The 23,525-nt window shown below is 35.1% G+C and overlaps 1 protein-coding gene and 1 non-coding gene across 3 annotated transcripts in view; both read left to right on the forward strand.

The window, feature by feature from the left end:
• Window positions 1-23,525, forward strand: part of Wdr64 (WD repeat domain 64) — a 125,873-nt gene that overhangs the window by 97,884 nt on the left and 4,464 nt on the right. The window contains exons 17-27 of one of the 2 annotated variants that reach the window (XM_026390771.2): window positions 2,361-2,462; window positions 3,503-3,572; window positions 4,702-4,738; window positions 5,915-6,051; window positions 7,262-7,367; window positions 10,623-10,681; window positions 14,577-14,686; window positions 17,651-17,839; window positions 19,882-19,987; window positions 22,204-22,284; window positions 23,066-23,174. In XM_026390771.2, coding sequence (XP_026246556.1) covers window positions 2,361-2,462; window positions 3,503-3,572; window positions 4,702-4,738; window positions 5,915-6,051; window positions 7,262-7,367; window positions 10,623-10,681; window positions 14,577-14,686; window positions 17,651-17,839; window positions 19,882-19,987; window positions 22,204-22,284; window positions 23,066-23,174 — 1,106 coding nt within the window. The remainder of the gene's footprint in view (window positions 1-2,360; window positions 2,463-3,502; window positions 3,573-4,701; window positions 4,739-5,914; window positions 6,052-7,261; window positions 7,368-10,622; window positions 10,682-14,576; window positions 14,687-17,650; window positions 17,840-19,881; window positions 19,988-22,203; window positions 22,285-23,065; window positions 23,175-23,525) is intronic. The other variant, XM_077802823.1, reaches the window with a different exon arrangement.
• LOC113184171 (U6 spliceosomal RNA) lies at window positions 2,191-2,297 on the forward strand. The gene has a single exon (XR_003300958.2). It is a non-coding gene; the product is annotated as a U6 spliceosomal RNA (small nuclear RNA).

Consider the following 23,525-nt stretch of genomic DNA (forward strand, 5'->3'; position numbering starts at 1 on the left):
CTATAGTACCTTACATAGTACTGGCCTGCCTGGACTTAATGTTCTTTTTCTGACCAAGTTTGAATCATTGCTTTTAGCCAACTTTTGAAAGGAAAACAATTCTCATTGGGACTCTGGATTTATTCTCTTTTGAAGCTTTAACTGAAATAGTCAATATTTGAGGTTCAGACCCTACACTCTGCACCTCAGTCCATGTTCTCCTGGACCGTCCCTACAATTTCTGCCATCCTCTGGTCCTTCTGGTTCTCTTCAACCTTGCCCTGGGGCTTTTCTTGCAGACTGTCATTTGATATCTGCATCTATGTGCATGACACACTTCCTCACCTTTTTTTATTAATATATTTATTGTACTGCAAATGACTTATTGCCAAGAAGGGAAAGCAGATAAGACTTAAAAGACTAGTATTGATGCCACAGATGAAAGGGTGGGCAACTCTCCTGAGAACATTCTCAATTTAAAGGTAGAGATCCTCTTTGTTGAAGTTCCTGGTATTTTGTCAAGAGATACATGCAATTCCAACACCCAATTGGAAAGAAAAGCAACTCATTTTTGTGGTTTCTATATGGTGACCCTTTCTAATAGGCAGATAATTATAGAAAAACAATTGATAGAGAACCACTGGAGTATTTTTCAAAACATATAATTAAGGTAATTTGCTTTTAAATTGAAAATAGTTTCCATATTCATGGTGAAGGCCATTTCTTCTTCTACTTTAAACTTTGCCTAAGACCTCTCCTCCTTTAAATTAGGAATATTCTCAGGAGAAATAAGCCATATCTCTCTCTCTGCTCCCAAATCCATGTTTTGGGGAGGCCCAAATTCAATTTTTTTTGTGCCAGGGATTGAGCCCAGGGGTGCTTAACCACTGAGCCATGTCCCTAACCCGTTTTATGTTTTCTTTAGAGATAGTCTCACTGAGTTGCTTAGGGCCTTGCTAAATTGCTGAGGCTGGCTTTGAACTTGTGATCCTCCTGCCTCAGCCTCCCAAGCTGCTGGAATTACAGGCATGCACTACTACATTGAGCTTCAATATTGTTTTTTGATAATTTTAATGTATTTCAGCTTAAGGATGATTTTAATGTATTTAATGCATTCAGCTTATCTGTAAAGCAGAAATACCTAAGAAATTCAAGCCCAACAAGTCATTAAGCCCAAATCCTTTATTTTTTGAACTTGGTTACTTCATCACTCTTAGTCAGTTTTCCCTTACTTTAACAAATACTTGTCACAATCAGTAAGATAAAAGTTTTATTTGGGTTCACAGTTTCAGAGGTTTCAGTTTATGATCGTTTGACCATTTTGCTTGAAGCAAAACCATCTTCTGGCAAGGAAGCAAAAACGAAGACCAGGAAGGAGTGGGATCCCATTGGCCCTTCAAGGGCATGCCCCACTGACCAGAAAATTCTCATTAGGCCTTACCTAATCAAATTTCCACCAGTTCCCAATAGCATCAAGCCAAGGACCAAACTTTTAACATATGGCCTTTGAAGGACATCTCAGATCCTACTCCCTCACTGGCTCAAATTAGCAGAAGGCATTTCCGGAAAAGGGGATTTTGCTAAAGGGCCTATTTGTTATAAGGAATTAAAAGTGTTACTTTTAGAACCAAGCATGAAGTGCCAGTGTAGGCAGTTAGGGACAGTTGCTCTGTACTCACTCAGGCCACTACCTGGGTGTATCATTCCTTGCAATCTGGAGAGACAAGGGACTTGAAAAACAGGAGCAAAATTGTAAGCTCCCCGAGGGTAGTAGCTACATTTAATTCTAATTTGTCACTCCACTTATTCAGAGAGTAGAATTCTATTATTTAAACAGTATGATACTTCCAGTAATTTCCACCACAGGATTATACAAACTGACACTCTGACCTATAGTTAGGAGAACCTGTCCAATTAACTGAATTAAGACTTTTAAACTATTAAGGGATAATATGGTTATGCAGAACCTTATTAAAGAAAACATTCAAACCCTAAAATTTCTGGATTTTCTTTTTTTTAATACCTTTATTTTATTTATTTATTTTTATGTGGTGCTGAGGATCGAACCCAGGGCCTTGCATGTGCTAGGAGAGCACTCTACCTCTGAACCACAACCCTAGCCCCTGGATTTTCTTTATATTCAAAGTCATCAACATTCTGGGAGTTGGTCGAATTTGCATGGGAAATATGGTACAAATAATACAAGTTATTGTACTTGCTTCGGCAGCACATATACTAAAATTGGAACGATGCAGAGAAGATTAGCATGTCCACTGCTCAAGGATGACATGCAAATTCATGAAGCATTCCATATTAAAAAAATAATAATACAAGTTATCTACTTTGTGAAATTTATCATGTAAATGCATGCTGGTTTTCAGGTATCGACCTGAAGGTTGTTTCAATGTGGACCCTGACTTGGATCCCAAGCGCTTTAGGATTAATGACATACTGTTCCTCTTTCGTACTCCTGAATGTGCAAGGTAATTCAGTATTTATGGATCAAGTAGTATTATCTGGGACTTATGTCGATGACATTAAAAAAGAGTTCTCATCATTCCAATATTAAAGAAGGGACAACTGGAGGAAGACATAAGTTGAGTTGACTTCTCAGCTTCAATGATTGTTTTCCTGTCACTACCTTTATGTAGTTAGAGTGGTCCTCAGGGACCTAATGTGCTGTGTGGTCTCCTCACCATATCAACTTCACAGCTCCTTTACATCACTCAGCTACATTGTGAGCCAACATCTAACACTGTCACCGCTGATGTGAAGCTAAAGTTAGAACTTTCCAGGCAGGGATAGAAGATCAAACTGCAGGTTTCACATTCAATTCAAAATCACGGGAGCAATCTCCATCCATTTCTGAAAGAACAAAGACTTGTTTTATAAGTATTTAAGGGAAAGTATATTGGCTTGATAATTCTGGTTTGGGGGCAATAAACAATGTTAAACACATCTCCAGAGAAGAAATAAAAAGTTTCTGTGTTAGTTTGAGGTCACTCACTGGTGAGCCAGAATACAACACCTTCCCTTCCTCTTGGCTTGAAATTTCATCAAAACAATTTGGACAATATTTCAAAGACTTCCACTGTGTTCATCTGCACCAGCACCAGCACCCTAAGCCACTTTTCAGTCTATGCTAGCAAACCACTGCAGAGACAGAATCAAGCCAGCCCTGGCCATTATAGTGCAAGAAGTTATCCAGGCTTGCCAGACCCTACCCAAAACGACCCCATCCCCAGCCATTTCAGTGGCAAAGGCTCTGGGAGTAAATCCAGCTTTAGTAAGTAGCAGGACAGATCAGACTTCGTTTTTCCAGACTCAGGCAGCAATTTACCTTAGCTGCTAAAGGCTCCCCAGAAGTCTCCACCACACTACTGAATATCTGCCACACAAAATTTCATAATTGAAGGGCCTGGTATCCACAGCTGATACAAGAAGCAATCAATGGAAAGTTAAGCAGAAGATACTCTTGGAGTATGAACCTCTTCATCCTCGGGTATCCTTCCTTCCATTATAGGAAATCAAGCCAGGATTCCATATGCTCTTCATCCCAGTGTGAGTCTAGCAAGGGTCCACAGAGTAGCAAGGTAAGCCACGAGTAGAGAGAGTATCTTCTTGTTCTACTTGTGTTGGTTCAAAAATAGTGATGTTGAGCATCTGAGCCCTTCCTTCCTTTAAAGGAAAGTAAAGGTGGAAAAATTTGATGTGTACATGTCAAAACTATGTTTTTCATAATAATATCTACACCATTTTCAATTTTAGTTTTTTTCCAAAGCTTTTCCATCTGCAAATAATCAATACATGACCATTAACAAAGTAAGTTATCTGATATTACTTTTGCATTAATAAAATAATAAAGTAATTTTAGAGTATCTCATTTGCTAAAAAGTATTACAATTTACAGGAAAAAGAGATTACATGATATAATGATAACATAATGTAATGTAGTGGTTTTTAATTTCAATGTATGTAGTTTTACATATTATATTTTATTTATTTATTTTGGTTTTGGAGATTGAACCCAGGAGCATTTGACCACTGAGCCACATCCTCAACCCTTTTTTTTTATTTTTCATTTTGAGATAGGGTCTCACTAAATGCTTAGGGCCTCTCTAAGTTGCTAAGGCTGGCGTCAAACTTGTAATCCTCCTGCCTCAGCCTCCAGAGTCACTGGGATGACAGGCATGCACCACCATGCTTGGTTTACACATTGTATTTCCAAGTAGGATTTTGTACAAAGGAAAGTTTTCGCAGCATAAATTATTTTAAAATAGCTGGCATGGTGAAAGAATAAATGTATTCAAATAGATATAAAAGCCAGACAGACTTGTACATGAATCCAAGTCCTCCAGTTAGTAACTGGATAGCTGTAGAGATGTCACATGCTCTGAGTTTCTGTTTGTTCATCAGTAAAAAGAGAATAATAAAGATCAAACTATTTGGTTGTCAATAGAATTACAGATAATATATACCAAGAACTGGGCATGGCATGTTTTGGGGTGTTTAATGATTCTCATTATTATGCTACTCCTGAACCCACTAGGAAATGTTGGGTTATGGATTCCCTATTTATGAACATGAAAATCTCTGCAATACAGTTTTTCAAAGAACTAATTTTAAAATTAATGCTTAAGGAAATAAATCTGCTCATCTATTGTGTCTTATTTCCTTAAAATGTCAAGAAATATTTTATCTTGCTCTTTTCCCCTCATTCAGGGAAGCAAGCAAAGCATACACGATGGTGACTTGAAAGGTCAGTGTTCCTTCTCTTCTTCTTAATAAAACAGTACCTTCTTTTCTTTTATTTTTTTTTAAGTTTTTGCTGTGCTTCAGATTGAACCTAGAGCCTCCCCCATGCTAAGCAAGTGCTCTACCACTGAGCCACATCCCCAGCCCTGGCTACTGCTTTGTAGCAGGGACTTTACCTGACAGAATACTCTTAATGAATATTGTGCTCAAATGTTGAGATGCTGTGGGATTTGGTAGTCCAACAGGTAGAATTTGTTATGATAATACCTTTTAAAATACGAATTCTAGGTTTTAAAAAATCTAAAACATTACTGAGCTTCTTAATCTCCAGCCCATTTTCCTCAAACCTCTACATAAGCCATTCTGGATGTGTTAGGATTTACACTAGATGAATATCTTGGTTTTAGTTGGCACATACGGTAAATAGAGGCTTTTGCTATAGGATAAAAAATATAAACCTTTTAAAGTTTTTCAGTGATCCAGGATTCCATTTTTTTTATTTTTAAAAATGTTTTTATTATTGAATTTTAGCTATACATAATAGTTGAGCTTATTTTGACAAAATCATACATGAATGGAATTTAATTTGCTCCATTTTGGTCCCCAGAACATTTCCTTTCCTCATTCCCTCCCCCATCTCTCCTCCTTCTACTCTACTGGTTTTTCTTTTATATATTTACTTATTTTTAAGTGATTATATATATATATATATATTTAAGGAAATAAATCTTATTTCCTTAAAATATATATGTATATAATTTTATATATAAAATTATATACATATAATTCACTGTAATATATATGTAAATAGCATAATTCTGTTAAATGCATTCTGCATTTTCTCCCCTTTCCCATCCCTCCTCCCTCCCCCTTGATTTCTTTCTCCTACTCCACAGATCTTCCCTCTATCCTTATGAAATGTTACCTCCTTTCCCTTCCTTACTTTGCTCTAGCTTCCATGTATGAGGGGAAACATTCAACCCTTGATTTTCAAAGTCTGGCATATTTCCCTTAATGTAAGGATTTTATTTTTTAACACTTTTTTATTCCCTGCCCTGTGTTGTTCTGGGGAAAAGAATGTGATATTTTGCTATTTTCCTGCCTCCTCTTTACATTTCATAAAATGTAGAATTCCAAGTATTGCAAATAACATTTAATACCTCATTAATTTCTTCAATAGGTGAGAAAACAAATGTGGAGAGAGAGCAACTGTCAGTGGACAAAAACCAACCTGAATCTGCCAATTTAACACAAGCTCAGCCTCCTGTCCTTGTTACTGCTCATGAGGACGGACACCTCCGCTTATGGACTATGGAGGTAATGGAGCTTAGCGTTTCCTGGAAATAGGAAAAATGGGAAAGATAAATAAAATAATTAAATAAATCTTAGTCTTCTTCCATATGGCATCCAACTCTAATGTTTTTCATCCTTCTAGCCAACTGGATGTTTTTATAGCCTGCTATGATCATATTATTTGAACTTTCACTCTTTTTCACTCTTTCTTTTATTATTATAAAAAATAATTTTTACTCACCAAAAGATTTTAAATTATTGGAGTTGAGGGTGGGCATTTCAAATTAAGAGGGTAAATTAAGAGGCATTAGGAAGACAACAGATTAACAAAGGATCTTTAGCAGTCTGAGGATCATGGTAGTGAATCCCTGAGAGAGGCTAGGGAGTAAACCCACTGTGGTAATAAGGTTCTTTGCTTTAGGGACACTCAGGAAGTAGCAAGAGTGTTATGTGACACATGGGGGATCCAACAACAGAACAGCATCGCTGCCTCCTAGATCAACTCCAAGTCTGTTCGTGGATTCTAGTTTATTAGTGAAAATACAAAATATATCTGAGATGACCTTTTTTTCCCTAAAAAAAAAAAAGGTCATCTCAGATATATAAAAAGTCTAAGAGGTATGCTCAAGAATGAAAGAGTGAGAGAAACATGAGAAAGATATTATATGTAAGTCAAGTCTCAGGAAATAAAGAACTGATTCAAACTTTTTGTTTTCAAGCTTAGATATTTATTCCCAAAACAAGTTAACATGTGTAAAAGTCCTTCCCAGAGCTGGTTTATACTAAGCACTGAAAAACAGTCTGTGTGAATCTGAATCTCTCACAATCCCTTATCTGCATCAATATTGAAAAAATAGATATTTCTGAAAAGGCAAGTATTCATGTGAAAACCAGTGGAGATACACTTCAACCTAAAATTAACATTTAAGTGACTATGTAACTGAAAATACTATCTGAGGAACAGGATGAAGAATCATAGGAAACCCCAAATTTAGAGGCAGTCTATAATAATCAGAGTCTACATACATAATTAATAGCTGTCTATAACTTTAGAGTATTTAATTTCAAAGAAATAAGTCCTTGTGGATAGTTTCAAACTATTTTTATTAAAAGAAAAAGAGAATCATGTTTAAGTACTAGAGATGAAGAGATATATTACATAGAGAGAAATTCAACTTATTAAAATTTAGTTGTAGAATTTATAAAAACCTTACTTGCATTATCCTTTATTCAGGGGAAACTACTAAAAGACATGCTCCCTTTCACAAAACATTCAGCCATTTCTCTGACATCGCTGTATGCTGATTCATGTTCCAGGGTTCTATTAGCTGGAAATGTGGGTAAGTCATTACTTTTATATCAGCCACAGATATCTTAGCAATCATTCACCAAAGTGACTACAGGAAAAATGTGTGATGTTTAGTGAGATAAAAAAAAAAGTCTAACAGGTATGCTCAAGCATGAGAAAGTTATGGATAGCATGTTGAAGAAATGGAAAAATAATCAAATGTCAGGAGAACCAATTTTTTTCCTAATTCTTCAAGCAAGCCATTCTATTTCTTCCACCTATAAAAGGAGTATATGGGTACCAATCATTTTACCTTACTTTATTGGGAATAATGTAAAATTTTACCTTCTAAAATTGAAGATTTATGTTGTATTAATTCTCTTTGTGTTTGTGTGTGTTCCTTGTTGTTATTGTTGTTCTTTTTAGTTATACCTGACAATGGGATGTATTTTGGCATATTATATGTACATGGAGTATAACTTATTCTAATTAGGATCCTGTTCTTGTGGTTGTACATGATGCAGAGTTACCCTGGTCATGTATTCAAATACAAGGCTAGAAGAGTTATGTCAGATTAATTCTAGAGTCCTTCCTATTCCCTTCTCCACTCTCTTCCCTTCATTTCCCTTTGTATGATCCAATGGACTTCTATTTTTCCCCCTCCAACCCTGTCTTGTAGTGTGTTAGCATCCATATATCAGAGAGAACATTCGGCATTTGATTTTTGGGGATTGGCTTATTTCACTTAGCATGATAGTCTCCAGTTGCATCCATTTACCGGCAAATGCCATAATTTAATTCTTCTTTATGGCTGAGTATTATTTCATTGTGTATATATACCACATTTTCTTTATCCATTCATCTGCTGAAGGACACATCGGTTGGTTCCATAGCTTAGCTTAGCTATTGTGAATTGAGCTGCTATAAACATTGATGTGGTTGCATCACTGTAGTATGCTGATGTTAAGTCCTTTGAGTATAGACCAAGCAGTGAGGGATAACTGGGTCAAATGGTGGTTCCATTCCAACTTTTGTAAGGAATCTCCATACTGCTTTCCATAGTGGTTGCACCATTTTGCAGTCCTACCAGCAATGTATTCTGAGAGTACCTTTCTCCTCACATCCTCACCAACATTTATTGTTACTTGTATTCTTTATAATTTCCATTCTGACTGGAGTGAGATGGAATTTCAGTGTAGTTTTAATTTGCATTTCTCTAATTGCTAGAGATGTTGGACAATTTTTTCATATATTTTTTGACCATTTGTATTTCTTCTTCTGTGAAGTGCCTGGTCAGTTCCTTTGCCCATTTGTGTTTGTTTGTTTGTTTTGGTGTATTTTGTTTTCTTGGTGTATTTTGGTTATGGGGGGGGGTTGTTGTTGTTTTTTGTTTTTTTGTGGGTTTTTTTTTTTTTTTGGTATATTTTGAGTTCTTATCAGAGCTATAGTAACAAACCTGGCATGGGATTGGGAAAAAAAAAAAAAAAGAAAGAAGACCAAGAGAACAGAATAGAAGACACACCCACGTAAATACAGTTGCCTCATCCTAGACAAAGGCACCATAAATATACATTGGAGAAAAGATAGCCTCTTTAACAAATGATGCTGGGAAAACTGGAAATCCATTTGTAGTAGAATGAAATTGAACCCCTATCTCTCACCCTTCCCAATATACAACTCAAAGTGGATCAAGGACCTAGGTACTAAACCAGAAACCCTGCATTTACTAGAAGAAAAAGTAGGCTCAATTCTCTGTCTTGTCAGCTTAGGAACTGACTTCCTCAACAAGACTCGTAAAGTGCAAGAAGTACAATCAAGAATCAATAAATGGGATGGTAAACTAAAATGTTTCTTCACTGCATTAATCTTTATTGCAAAACGGAGTAGTGACATACATTAGAGAAGAATATGGCTATTGGTTCTCAATAAAGGGCTTTTTAATATAAGTTAATATTAATATAGTTGCTCTTAATTCTTCCATCTAATAATATTTTTTTATTCTTCCTTTTTATTTCTCCTCTTCTGTCTTTTGAATTAATTCTAAATTTCCTTTGTTATCATTTTTTCTGTGCTTTGAAAGATTATGTGTGCAATAATGCACATTCATATGTTAAACAGTCTTTAATTGTTTTAGTGTTTACCTTTAAGTTTTTAAAAATGGTTAATCAGTTTGTGAAAATTAGAATGAAACAGCGTCTTTTCAGTTAAAGCAGCAAATTAGAAACTGACAAACTCTGGCCCTACCATTATTCATTCCTACCAGCAATGAAAGGCAGTTCCTGCTATTCCACATCCTCACCAGCACATGCTATTTTCTGTGTTCTGAATTTGTGCCATTTTAGTGGATGTGTAGTAGCATCTCATTGTTGTTTTAATTTTCATTTCCCTAATGACGTATTCTATAGATCATTTTTTAATATGCTTTGTGAGGTTTCCGTTTGGATCTTTTGCCCATTTTTTAAATTGGTTTGTTCATTTCCTATTGTTGAGTTTTAAGGGTTTTTTTTTTTTTTAAATTAAATAACCTTTTTCTCCCTGATAATTTCTATTTCTCTGAAGTCTGCTCAGTCTGAAATATCTATTCCTTCTTTCTTTTGGTTAGTGTTACTACAGTACATCTCTCTCCATTTCTTTACTTTTAATCTGTGTCTATATTTAACGTGTGTTTTTGTAGACAACTTCTGTCATTTAATTGGTGTACTTAGACCATTTACATTTTAAGTTGGATTAATACCGCCTATATTTGTCATTGTTTTCAATCTGTTCTTTGTTTCTATCTTTGTGTCTGTCTTTCACTCATTTTCTGACTTTTGTGGTTTTAATTGAGCATTTTGTGTAATTTCATTTTCTTTCCTTTCTGAGATTATCAGTTGTATTTCTTTTTCTTAAATAGTTATGGCAGTTGCTATAGAATTTACAATGTGTATTTACAATTAATCCATGTTCACTTTCAAATAACATTATACCACTTTCATTTGGATTACAGGATAAATATCTCTGTAACCATTTGGACTCAGTTCAGTAGTGGTATATTCATTCTATCATCATCTACCTTGATCTCTAGAAAAAATCTCTAGAAAAAAAATTGAGTAGATAAGACAACTTTATTAAGGCATACTAATTCAGAAACCAAATAATAGCGTCATAGAAAAACTTAAGTAAAATTTTTTTTCCTATCCGGTTTCTCAGATTCTCTTTATTTACCAATATAAATGCCTACATCAAAATAATTTGACTTTCTGCATAGTATTTATTTAGATAATGTGGTATATGATTAAGGATTCCAATATTTAATTTTTTTTTACAGAAGGACATGTTATCCTTTGTAGTATTAGTTCCTTCCTGGATCCACCTCATGATGAAAAGGTATGAAATTTAGTTTTCCACTCTCATAAATGAATTTGCACATATTTATTGAGCTTTTCTCTGGGTAAGACTCCAAAAAAGATAGAACTGCAAGACTCCCTACTTTTAAGGCACATATACTATTGCAGTTTAAGCTAGATGACAAAGAACTGCTGGTGAGAAGAGGGGATGAATGAGTGGGGGGTGGGAGGTTGAGTAAGCCAGCCACTAGTCACTTTACATCTTCCTCATGTTTTGACTTAATTTGTGAGGATCTATGTATAAAATCAGCATTTAAAAGGGTTCATAGGTCATCTAATTATCCCCATAATGTTTCCTTGCAAGCCTAATACAGAACCATTATTTTCAAGAAAATTTTTCTATTCTCTAATGTAAATCTTCTTCTAATTCAAGAATATTTTAATTTATTTTAGATTTAAGTGATGTAAATGTCCCATTCTTATTTTATAAACACTTAAGTATGCACTTTTTGTGTGAATGTAAATATCTAATATAGTACATATATTATAGGTAAAGAACCAAAATTAAATGAATTGCACTAAGGAAGAACTGTTTTTAGCAAAGTCTTCTTTATCTTTAAGTTAATACTTCAAATCCAAAAGCTAAATATTAGCTTAAATAAGCACTGTTTTATTTTTTTTAATCCTACGTAGTAATACATAGTTGTACTGAATGTAATTGGTTCCTTGCAGAGTGTCTTAGAACGGTTATTCTTTAAAATATTAATCCACTTGATCAATGAGGTATTCCTTTTGCTAAAAAAATCCAGTGTAGTTTTTATGAAGTTTGAATATTCTGCTTTAGTATGATGTTCTCCACCTTGCAGAAGGTAAATCAGAATGATTTGCTGAGATCACACTGGCAGTTAATGATGAAGTCAGGGCCAGGAACAGGGTTCTTGTTCACTAGTTTAATGATCCTTCCACCTGTAACATTTAGTGCTACCAAATGACAATCAATAAGGTTCAAATATCTTATGAAATACCAAGTTTCATTTACAGTAACCACAGATTGCTTATAATCAAATCAGGCTATAAGCTGAACAAAATCAAATTATGTACTTGAATCATTTATAGCAAAAGACTTTCTACTTGTTTTCTCCTACAAGTAATAATTATCAATATTGTATGAGTTCAAAACATTATCACCAATTTAAAAGAAAATAATTTATTTTGATAATATTTTAAATTCTACCATGTTAAATCTCATTTTAGCCTTTTCTGTTCTTGGACAATGTGATTATCCAGTTTGTATATGGAAGCCTATTTGTAAATATACAACAGAACCTGGTTATAAAATGTCTCATCATTACATAGACAAATATATACCAATGTGTGAAATAAGCCAGATCCAGCTATAGGTTACAACTGTAATAAAAATCTATAAATCACAGGTTAATATTGCTTATTCCTAATATTACTATTAAAAAGAAGTTCTGTGGAATAAGGAAATTCTAAAAGATGGGATAGTCAGGTCTCTCCTACATACATATGGTTATATACACACACTTCAGGAAAAGATAGTTCTGCTTTCTAATTGTAGGTTATAATCCACTAAGGGGTCATTGAAATAAACTTAATGAGTTGCAACCATTAGTTTTGTAAAAATGGAAGAAAATGGAATGCAAAGCAATAGCATAGACAATATTAGTATACATTTTACATAGGCTAAGAATCCTTCTGTGAAAATTGTTTCAGATACATGAAATGCACAAGTTTACTTCATTGTAAAGTCAAATGTCTGTCTTACTATATCTATGGTCCCTGTTTGAGAAACACTTGCCTTAGATGGCATTTGGAGAAAGAAATCTTGAATGATGAGATATTCGTGGACAGCTTTGAAACAATGTGAAGTAGAAGAATGCAGATTTTACCCTAGTTCTCTAAGAAAAGCCGGAGAAAATTGAATCAGTAGGTCATGAAATTTAGGAAGAATTGTCCCTAACCCTTATTAAAGTCTAAATGAATAGGAGGCTCATAGGAGAACTCTAAACTATCAAAACTGTGGTCACACAAATGTTCCTAAATGGATGACCCAGGAAGCAGTATGGTCTTACTGTGGGTTCATCAGTGATAGGGACATATTCAAAAAAGTGTATTATTGCAGAGCAAGCCCCCTAGTTAATAATTCTAGTTCACATAATTTAGAAATGTCTTGAGGCTCATCAGGGGCTCCAAACTTGAGGATAAACCTGAAGGGACATACCAATGAAGCCTCATGAATGTTTCTAAAAGAGAATGTGGTAGGCCCATTCTTTTTGTTAATCCTGTGTAGTATATACCTCCTACCACACACTCCAAATGAAGAACAAAGTAGCCAGTGCTTTCTCTGGATGGACTTTGCAAACAAAATTCTTTATTCTAGACTTATCTTTGACCTTCCCCTCCCAGCTCTGTGTCATCTCGTTCCTGATAATATTCTCTGCCATTCTCCCCCATGCCCTCTCCCAAGACAATTCTTTCATGTAGTCATCTATTGCCCATCAGTTAAAAAGAACTGTGAATCTTCAATTCCATGATCAGTTGCTGAAGACAAATACTTCCTCTTCCAGGGGTATTTGCACTTAATAAATTGCTAATGATGGAAATTTGGGTACCTCCATAAGCAAGAGACCAGGGACTTAACCACTTAGTGCAGATGTTTATACCATCCACTCAAACATTGCTCTTTAAATATGTTTTTTTTTTTTTCTGGGGTGGGGGGAGTACTGGCGATTGAACTCAGGGCCACGCAACCACTAAGCTACATCCTCAGCCCTCTTTTGTATTTTATTTAGAGATAGGGTCTAAAGAGATGGGTCTTAGAGATAGGGCAAAATTGTGACGTATGCAGTTGAGGGGAGAAATAAAGATTGTCCACGCGTTTTTGCCCTTTTCAATGCTTTATTCACTCAAATTACTCAATACAATTTCACTCTATAGGTTCTTAATCCAGAAAATGACAATTCTTAATGCTAGGCACTGCAATAGACATAATCAATTCATAGCAACAATTCTAGATTAATTAATTCATAGAAAACAATTTGGATTAATTCTAAGCACTGCAAAACACACTTAATCATGACAAGCTAATGATAGACATTCCCTCTGCATGGTAAGTTCAAAAGTTTTAGGCCTTAGATTTTATGTCCAGCAGATGCACACTCACTTAGACCTGGAACCAAGGCAGGCTTTTCCTGGCATGGAGTGGATGACCGGTTGAGGAGAGGGTCGTAGGGAGAAGTTGTGGCTCTCACCAAGGTCCAGACGAGGTGATAGAGTTTGAGAGTGGTGAGGATCACGCAGAGGATCAGGAGTGATGACAAGTGATGGCATGTCAGTGTAGGTCCTCATCAGGCTCTCCAGCTCGAGTACATCCTTGTTTCGGCTGGCTGACTCCCTGTTCATCAGCTCTATTATTTATACTAAATTTGGGGGCTTTTGACCCCCCTTTCAATCCTTATCAGCTACCACTGGATTCTCAGTGACATCATTTACCTTGGGGTCAGAAAAATCTATTCTGGTGGTATCCACCCTTTCCCTCTTATCAGGCGAGGACAGCCTGCCAGGGGCTTCACTCTGTTTATCAGGGTGAGGGGAAGAACCTTGTCTGAGGCCATACTGAAGGCCTCTGTGGGTGTCCTTGTGAGACTGCAGGTTTCAAACTGGAGTTTTTAAAATGGAGTTGCTTAGGCTCATGCCTAAGGCCATCCTCACAGAGTCTCACGGAGTTGCTTAGCACCTCACTTTTGCTGAGACTGGCTTTGAATTCACAATCCTTCTGCCTCAGCTTTCCAAGCCACTGGGATTTCAGGTGTGTGACACCCAGCCCAACCAACACTGCTCCTTAAAAGAACAATTTTAACATTGTATTTCTTGACTTATTCCAAGAGACATGTCTTGTTGTTGCTATCTAGAAATTCAGGCAGCTGCTTTCCTGGCGGGCTCATTCTTTAGAAATTGTTCAAGTGATCTATGTGGAAGACAAGCAAGTGGTGCTTACTGCTTCCGTTGATGGCTCAATAAGGTAGGCTAAGATGGTTTCCTACTGTGAATTCAGGGTTTTTGAGTATGAGAAGTGAAAAAAAGGATTTATGCTAATGTTGAAGTATTTGATTAAAATAAAATCTTGGTAAGCCGAATAGAAAAATAAATTAATAAAAAATGAAAGGTGACACAAGAGGGCTTTGAGAAGACTCACTGATTTGGAATTTCTTTTTTCTGTATCCAAGGAAACGAAATGTTATGCTCATCTACATTTAAAAGTAATAATAAATGTTTTCAATCCAACTCTTTGTAGAATTATTTCAAAGAATTAAACCAGATAGGCAGCTCAGAGAGCTCAACCCAAGCCTAGGAAAGGCCACAAAAGGAGGCTTAGGATTAGACGTTATAAAACAACTATAGAAAGACCATCTAACTGAGTGCAATGATGTGCACTAGTAGTCCCAGCTACTTGAGAAGTGAGACGGGGGATTGCTTGAGCCCAGGAGTTCTAAGTTAGCCTGGGCAACACAGAAAGATCCCTTCTCAAAATAATAAACAGTAAAAAAAAAAAAAAAAAAAAAAAAAAACCAACCCTAACAAATCATCTAATACTGGGAAAGTAAGTTATGAGCCAATTAATTCATTAACAATGTGATTGATTTAGCAAAACCTACTTGTTTTTAATTACCTATAAAATGCTAAGTACATACACACAAAATACTAAAAACATACACACATATTTTTCAGAGAAAAAGGGAAATATCATAACATTTCTAGAGATAAATTGGTGTTTATATTTTACTTTCAACTTTTGTGGTACTGAGGATTTAACCCAGGTTGCTCTATCATTGAGCTAAATTCCCCTCCCTTTTTAAATTTTATCTGGAGACAGATCTTGTTAAGTTGTTAAGGTCTGAGAACTTGAAATCCTCCTGCCTCAGCCTCCTGAGCCACTGGACTTTAAGACATGCTAGTCTATTTGAATTATCTTAAAATCATGGTAATGAATTATGCTCTTAAAATAATTGAAGTTAGAATAAGAGGAGTAGTATTCAGACCATAGCACTATTCAAACTATCTATCCATGCCATGGATAAATTACTTTGATGATTCCTTTAAGTAGAAATCTCTCTAGAAACTCAGTTCAAAGAGCCTGGCTTTATTAATAGCAATCTCAGACTACAGCTCTCTTCATAACTAAGCCACATCTTTTTGTTCATATGAGCTGCCACTATCTAAAAAGGCAGGGAATTTTAATACTCTAAATCTTGTCAGAAAGATTTTGATTTTTAATAGGAAATAAACATAAACTGAGGCTTAAGCCTGGGACATAGAATAGGAGTTTAGAGTAAAGAAAAAAATTCAGTGTGGTTCAAGTTTGCTAAGAGTCCACAATAGAGGAAATAAAGCTGAGGTAGGAACAGTTCCTTGGGAAAGCACCACATGAAGGAGGAAACACCAAGAAACAAGGAGACTAAAAGTTACTCAGTCAAGGTCTAAAGCAGAATAAATTAAGAGTTGTTCTAAACCTTCTAATTTCTGTGTTTAACCCATTTGGGTCCACTATCACAGATGTGGCACACCTATAAAAACTTAAATTGAGCAACAAACATACCACTATAATAGGTATTAATTTGTTATGTTAATTTGAGCTAATTATTATGTATTAAGAGTTCTATTCTTTGAAAAAACAGTAGGTGAATTATTAGAGCATTTGAGTATACATATAGAGGATAACATATGTTATATAATACATATTATATATACATAATATATATAATATATAGTATATACTACATATTATATATATTAATATATAATATGTAGTATATACTATATATTATATATACACACATATATGTATTTTAATACACATATTTCCACATATATATGAAAAATATATAAATGATGTATAAGCTTTAAGTTATGAATTTCAACCTATTTTAAAGCAATTGTATCAATTTCATTGAAATATTCACAGAATTGCCAACTTGGGACTTATTGGGTTAAAGGACAATCTCATTCCCTTTAGTGCTAGGGAACTAAAATATGTAAGGGATGTGAGATGTTCATGTGAAGTCCTCAGGACACTGTCACATCTGAGGAGTCCAGACTGACACCTCCACTTCTGTCTTCTCAGTATCTACTCTTTAGCCTTTGTAGAATCTACTTACTTTTAGTTCCTTTAGCTTGTCCACTTTCTGAGTCATTGCAGCAGGGCAAATGATTGTTATCTCTGTCATTTCCTGCTCTAAGGTGGAAATCAAGATATAAAAGGAAGATCTTTTTTTGATAATATTTTGTTTTTCCACAAGATATAAGGCACATATTCCACTAATGATATTCTATATCATTTTAAGTCACATGGAGTGAAATGATATTGAAATAATGCATACGGGTAGAAACCTACTTCTTTTGCCATCCTATATCAGAACTCATCTATAAAAATTGGTTTGGTTTTTCCATGAGAGTAGGAATTGTGGAAGGAGTTTGAAAGGAATTTGTTATTGCTAAAAGCATCTCTAGGTCCCTCCTCTCACTAGTTTAGTGCTGATTTTATAAGTAGGCAGCTGAGATATAGTCCATTTTAAGGCCTAATTTAACAAAGAGACAGTCAACGTGGATACTGATTAGCTTGAAGGGGAGAACAGCGTTGTTGGGGAAAAATGTGTTCTTTGTTTTCTAATTTTGATGAATGAGTATCAAATATAGATTCAAACTGATGTTCCCTAAAATGTTGTGGGTTAGAGTTAACTGATAAAAATGTTTACATTAAGGGTTGGGTATGTATCTCAATGACAGAGCACTTGCCTAGCATGCTTGAGGCCCTAGATTAGAAGAAAAGTTGACACAATGATCAGCTCCCACAATATTTGTAGGAAGAGACTTGGACCTGAGTTTAAATCCTTGGTAGACCACCAAAAACTATATAGGTGATCTATGAACAGAATCACTTCCCCTGATTCCCCAATTACTTTCCCTCCCTTCCTTGGTCTTCTCTCAGGCTCTGGCATGCCCTCAATGGTCACTATTGTGGATATTTTGGACAGCGAAGATTCTTTGAATTATCCCAAACAAGTGATTTCATTTTGCCTTGTGATGTTACTGAAGCTCCCATAGAAATAAAAGAAGAAAGCAAGTTGGCAGACAAGAGGAAAAAATATGAATATCCTCTAATATTTGACCGGGAAAGGTGAGATAGTAGGTTTTGTTGTTGTTGTTTGTTGGTTTGTTCTTTAGATGAACAGACAAGAATTAACCTATGGTGATACTGTGACACTGCTGGACATGAAAAATTGAAAGGTGAAAAGTCCACAACTTTTCAATAATTTTGCAACCCAGTAGAAGGGAGAAAGATGTGAACAAAAAGCTCTAATTCCATGAAATAGTGCTTTTAGGAACATCCAATTCTTTTTTTTTTTGGTAGGGGTGGGGCAGGGGGGGAGAAAGCTTTACCACTGAACTACACCCCCATTTCTTTTTATTTTGCATTTTGAGATAGGATCTTGCTAAGTTTATTAGGCCTTTGCTAAATTGTCAAGGCTGATCTCAAACTTGAAATCCTGCCCCAGCCTCCTGGGGGACTGGGATTGCAGGTGTGCTCCACTGCACCCAACTAGGAACATCCCATTTTTAATAACAGAAGGGTAAATAGAATTTAACCAAAGACCAAATAGGCAATTGCCTAAAGAAAGGCACCAAATAATGAGAAACTGTGCTATAGTTTTTAAGCTTAGCTTTTAGCGGGTATGTGGGAAGACATGATAGAAGATAAAGCTTGAAAAGTCTATAGGGAAAATGGACTTCTTTATGGGTCAGTTTAAAATTTTTAAGCTTTAACAGTATTAGAATATAGAAGAATATAGAATATTCTTCTATATTCTAATACTGTAACAGAATATAGAAGAGAAAAGGCAAGTGTAAAAAAAAGAGAAGGGTTTGGTTTGGAACGTCCAGGTGCTTGTGGTACATCCAGGTGGAGGTATTTATTGAGCACCCAGATAAATCTGTATTTCCTCAAAGAGGTCAAAGCGGTAAACACAGATTTTGAAATCCTTAGCATAGCAGTACTTTCAGTGTAGATAAGTCATGAAGGTCTTGTGTATTGATTGAGAAAAAGCAGAAAACTATGCGATAAACAAGAAACAGTCTCTAAAGAGTAGACCAAGAAAGAGACACTAGTGAAAACCTTGAGAAGGAACAGCTATGATGTTGAAAGCAAAAATATAAGTAAATAGTATAGTAGAAATCAAGGAAGGAGATAAGTGTTCTGTGAAGAAGTAGAGAATGACGCATTTATGGAATAAAGTAAATGCTGGGTGTGGCATAAAAAGGTCACTTATGACTCTAGAGGGTAACTTCAATAAAGTGATTGGTGAAAATCACATAGCAATGGTTGAGAAATAAAAAGGAGATATGAGAAGATAATATAAAGTACTTTCAAAATTTTAGTTGTACAAATTTATGGGGTATAATGTCATAACTTAAGACATATTAAACAATGTTTTCTAATATGTGAATATGGGTCTTCATCATTATACCGTGAGATCTTTGAGCATAGATCCCTTGTTTTATAAATCCCTAGTTCTTATCTCTGAGCCAGCACCCAGCAGGAGCTCAAAAGATATTTGTGAAACAAAGAATGGAAACCATTACAAAGAGTGGGCATAAATGTAAATGGTAGATAAAGAAGTATGAAAAGTTACAGTGTATTTGGGTAAGCTAAATATGGGATCTGTGTACACATTGTGTTTACTATGAAATAATTTTGCTTGCCTGTAGCAAAATTGGCCTTATCTGTAGAGTAACTCCATCTCAGGATGAATTATTTATTGTCTTTTAAAAAATGTTTTTAATGCCTAGCTGTGAATTTCTAAATGTCTCCATAAGTTAGTTCTAACTCTAGGTCACATAGAACTCAAGCACAGGATTTACACAAGAGGTTTTCCAGCCCTGCTATACAGGTTCCCCCCCACACTCCCCATGATTATTTATGAACTTAATTACATGGAATGTTCAGGCAGAAAAGAAGACAATGTGGTTTTTCTAGAGGGAAATCTAAAAAGCTAAATGGAATAAGATTCAGGTGCAGACATAGTGTCATTAGTACTGTGCCATGAAAACCTAGAAATTGAAGACTGAAGAGGAAATACATAACTGGTATTTGTTTAGTTGACAGGACATATAAGGGACAGGTATGAAGTTAACTTTCTTTTTTTGTATCTTTGTATGCAGATGGAGAAAGATGAGCTCAATGTCATTACTTTTCAAACGCACACCTCCCAAGCCCTTTGAAGTGGAACAGGATTTTAAGTTTTTCAAGGCTCTTTCTTCTCCAAAGGTAGCTAAAAACAAAACAAAACAAAACAAAACAAAAAAAAAAATACACACACACACAACAAAGCAAAAAAAAAAAAAACTTTAACTGAAAAAAATTACTTTCCAGAATTTATAAAGATCTAAAAATGAATGAGAAAAAACAGTCCAATTAAAAATGGTTGAAAACTTGAATAAATTCTTTACAAAATAAAAAAAATCCAATAAACATGAAAATATGCTCACTCTTATTAGTAAACATGGGAGTGCACATCAATAATATTATGGGATACCACTTAGACCTACCAGGTTGACAAAAATAAAAAAGTCTCATGATACTCACTATAATCAGAACACTAATCTGCTGATGGTGATGGTGTTATTTGATAGAACCACATGGAAGAACAACATGGCATTTTTAGATGTGGTTAAAGTTGAAAGTAGTCATGCCCTATTAAATATATTCCCTGGGGAAATTTTTGAATGTGTGCTTGGGGACAGGAATAAGTACAGCTCAGAGGAATATTCTTTGTATCTGAAAGAAATTTAAATAGTTGTCAACAGTGTAATGGGCAAATAAGTTATAGCATATTCATTTTAGTATACAACAGTGAAAGTAAATGTACTAGCTTAACACTTACCTTCATGGATGAGTGAAACACTACTGAATAAGAGAAGTTTTATATGAGTATTTACATATTGATTCAGTTTATGTAAAAAGAAAAGAAAGAGCAAAACTAAAAAATATTGGTTTGGAAAAAGCAATAAGGTGCCAAACATGGTGGTACACATCTGTGATCTCAACAACTCAGGTGAAGCAGGGGAATCACAAGTTTGAGGCCAGCCTCAGCAACTTAGTGAGGCCCTAAGTGACTTTGTAAGACCCTGTCTCAAAATAAAAAAATAAAAAGGGCTGGGGATGTGGCTCAGTGGTTAAGCACCTCTGGATTCAATATCCAGTATATTCCCCCACTCTGAAATAAAGCATATAAGGTAAAATTATATAAAAATAAAAGCAAGTAAATCAAACACATGAAATTCAAGATAATCATCAATGTCTGAAATGTAGATCAGGAAAGAGGCCAGGGAACTGCAGTCTGAAGATTTCAAAGTTGAGGGTATAATTCCAATTTGTAGAGCAGGCCAGTGGGTTTATTATATCAATATTCTTTTACACTATCTACTTCATACTTAATAAATATTTAATATGTTTCATTTTTTTTCTAAAACCCTACCTTTCTGTTCAAATAGGACTCAGATTTTTTTTTTCCATGAAGACAGAGTGATAGGTAGGGCAGACACAGGCTGTGGAGTCCAACAGACTTAAGTATAATTTTAGATGTTATTTTATTCATCTTTTATTTTGAAAATCCCTCAATAAGTTGTGTGAAGATTGAGAAAATATATACCAGGAACATTTTAAATTCTCAATAAAAGTGAGTTCTACTTTCCCCTAAGACTCCAAGCTTTCCAATCTTTCTCTTCATGTCTTATGATCTGTTTAGTTAGCATGTTCTACATTGAATTACAATTATTTATATCCTTGTCTTTACTTCCCACTTCTACTACTAACTCATAAGCTCTTTATGGGCATAACATGTAACAGATACTCAGTTTTGTGGAATAGGATTGAAATAGTGCAACCTAGAAATAGAGGCAATATTCATCCAATATAGAAATAAATATTTAAAAAAAACAGTTAACAACTGAGACATTGAATAAATTTGGGGAAATTTTTAAAAGGGCTTAATAGAGCCCTTGAAATAATAATAGAGCCCTTGAAATACTCATGTTCAACATGAAAATTTTGACCACATTCTCACCAATATTATGAGCCTTGCCAACTTCTTACTTGATTAGGTAGTAAAATAAAAAAAGAATCAATGCTAAATTTGAGTTGAAATGCATTTCACTTAGGATTCTCTGATTGTCATCAGCAATCTTGTTTTGCCCATTTCTTTTCATTCTTAGTTATGTAATATTAATCTATTCACTTATTTTCAGTCAATTCCCTTTTGTCTTGTTGTTACTAGTAATAAGAATATAATGGTACTAAATCTTATATTTGCTAACACCTGGCTATCTATATGATCTCCTTTGATTCTTGCAGTCAGTGGGCAAGGAAAGAACTTGCTAAGATCATGCAGCTAGAAAGAGTGAAGGAGTCAGGGTCTGAACCAGGTGTTTTGCTACTGATGGAATGCACCCTTTTCACAAAACATTCATTCCTTTGTTTTACAGATTCACAGACATGCCTTAGAAGGTTTCATGACTGAGAACAGAGAGGCCGGAATTGTTTTTGGTTCTCTTCCTATATACAGGGTGAGTTGGGGCATTTTGTAGAGCTGGAGAAGTAACAAAACAATAAAAAGCTGACTTCTTGTTCCTCACCCTGCACTATCAAGCAAGGTTGAGGGAAATCACATCCCTAAACCCACTTATGTTTCCATCAACAGCTGATGTCCAGTCCCAGAAACCTTGAGTTTTGGGTGTCAACAGCTTGAATCACTTATCTCTACCATTCCACATGGTAACTACTTTGATTTTTACCTTAGTGGCTCTTCATCGTCCACAGGATGAAATCTTGGCATATAGACTATGATCCAGTCTCTGCCAGAATTATTTGCCCTCATTTTGATAACATTCTCATCATACTCTGCAGGCTAGAGCCTGCCAAATAACTTTCTATGCATTAAGCATCACTGATCTATCACCTCTATCACACTGTGCCTGTGCTGTCCTCTAAGATTCACCCAACCCTTTTCTTTCAAATCTCTACTTTCAAGTGTCCACCTCAGGTTATCTGTGTTAAAGAACTAATGAATGAGCCTAAGAAATAATAAACCAAAGAACAAATATTTCAACTTAATATCAACTTGAATCTTAAATGCTATTTATCTTTTCCAAGGATATGTTCGTTTTAATAGGTGTCAAAGATTTAAGCAATAGATGATGCTAATAGTAAACCATTAAGAATTAACAGTGGGCAATTGGGAGAGGGGTCTTCTTGAAGTGTGGTTCTCCCCCTCACTTCCCACTGGAGAATTCACATTAGGGAATTTATCACATTAAGTACATCTGACTCTTTGTTTATGACTTCCAGGTAACAAGCCCCACTAGTTTAAGATTCCTTCCACTCATTGGTTCAGAAGCACAAAAGGAATCCTCAGATGGAAAGAAGAAGGGAATTCACGTTCAACATGAAAAAGTAAGTTAGTACTAACTCCACAGTTGATTCTACTTCTACAGTTTATCCCCTTTGTTTGGTTTTTAATTATTAATTATTTTTCTGTTCCTAGAAACATACCTTCTGGGCCTAAAATTATTTCTGTTCATACTTTTTTTACTGAATATTGCAGATCTATGTGTCTTAGATCAGTGCAATGGAAATCATGAATTTTTTGGATAGAGAGGACAAAAAAATCAAATAGAACCTGGGAGCTTGAGTGAATGAAGCTCTGCTGGTGCTTCAAAACTGAAATTATTCACTGAGCTGTTTTAGAAGTTAGGCAACTTGATACAACAGTCAAACACTGCACATCCATCATGGCTTCATTTTATTT

Source organism: Urocitellus parryii, chromosome 9 (genome assembly GCF_045843805.1).
Source record: "Urocitellus parryii isolate mUroPar1 chromosome 9, mUroPar1.hap1, whole genome shotgun sequence".
NCBI lineage: Eukaryota > Metazoa > Chordata > Mammalia > Rodentia > Sciuridae > Urocitellus > Urocitellus parryii.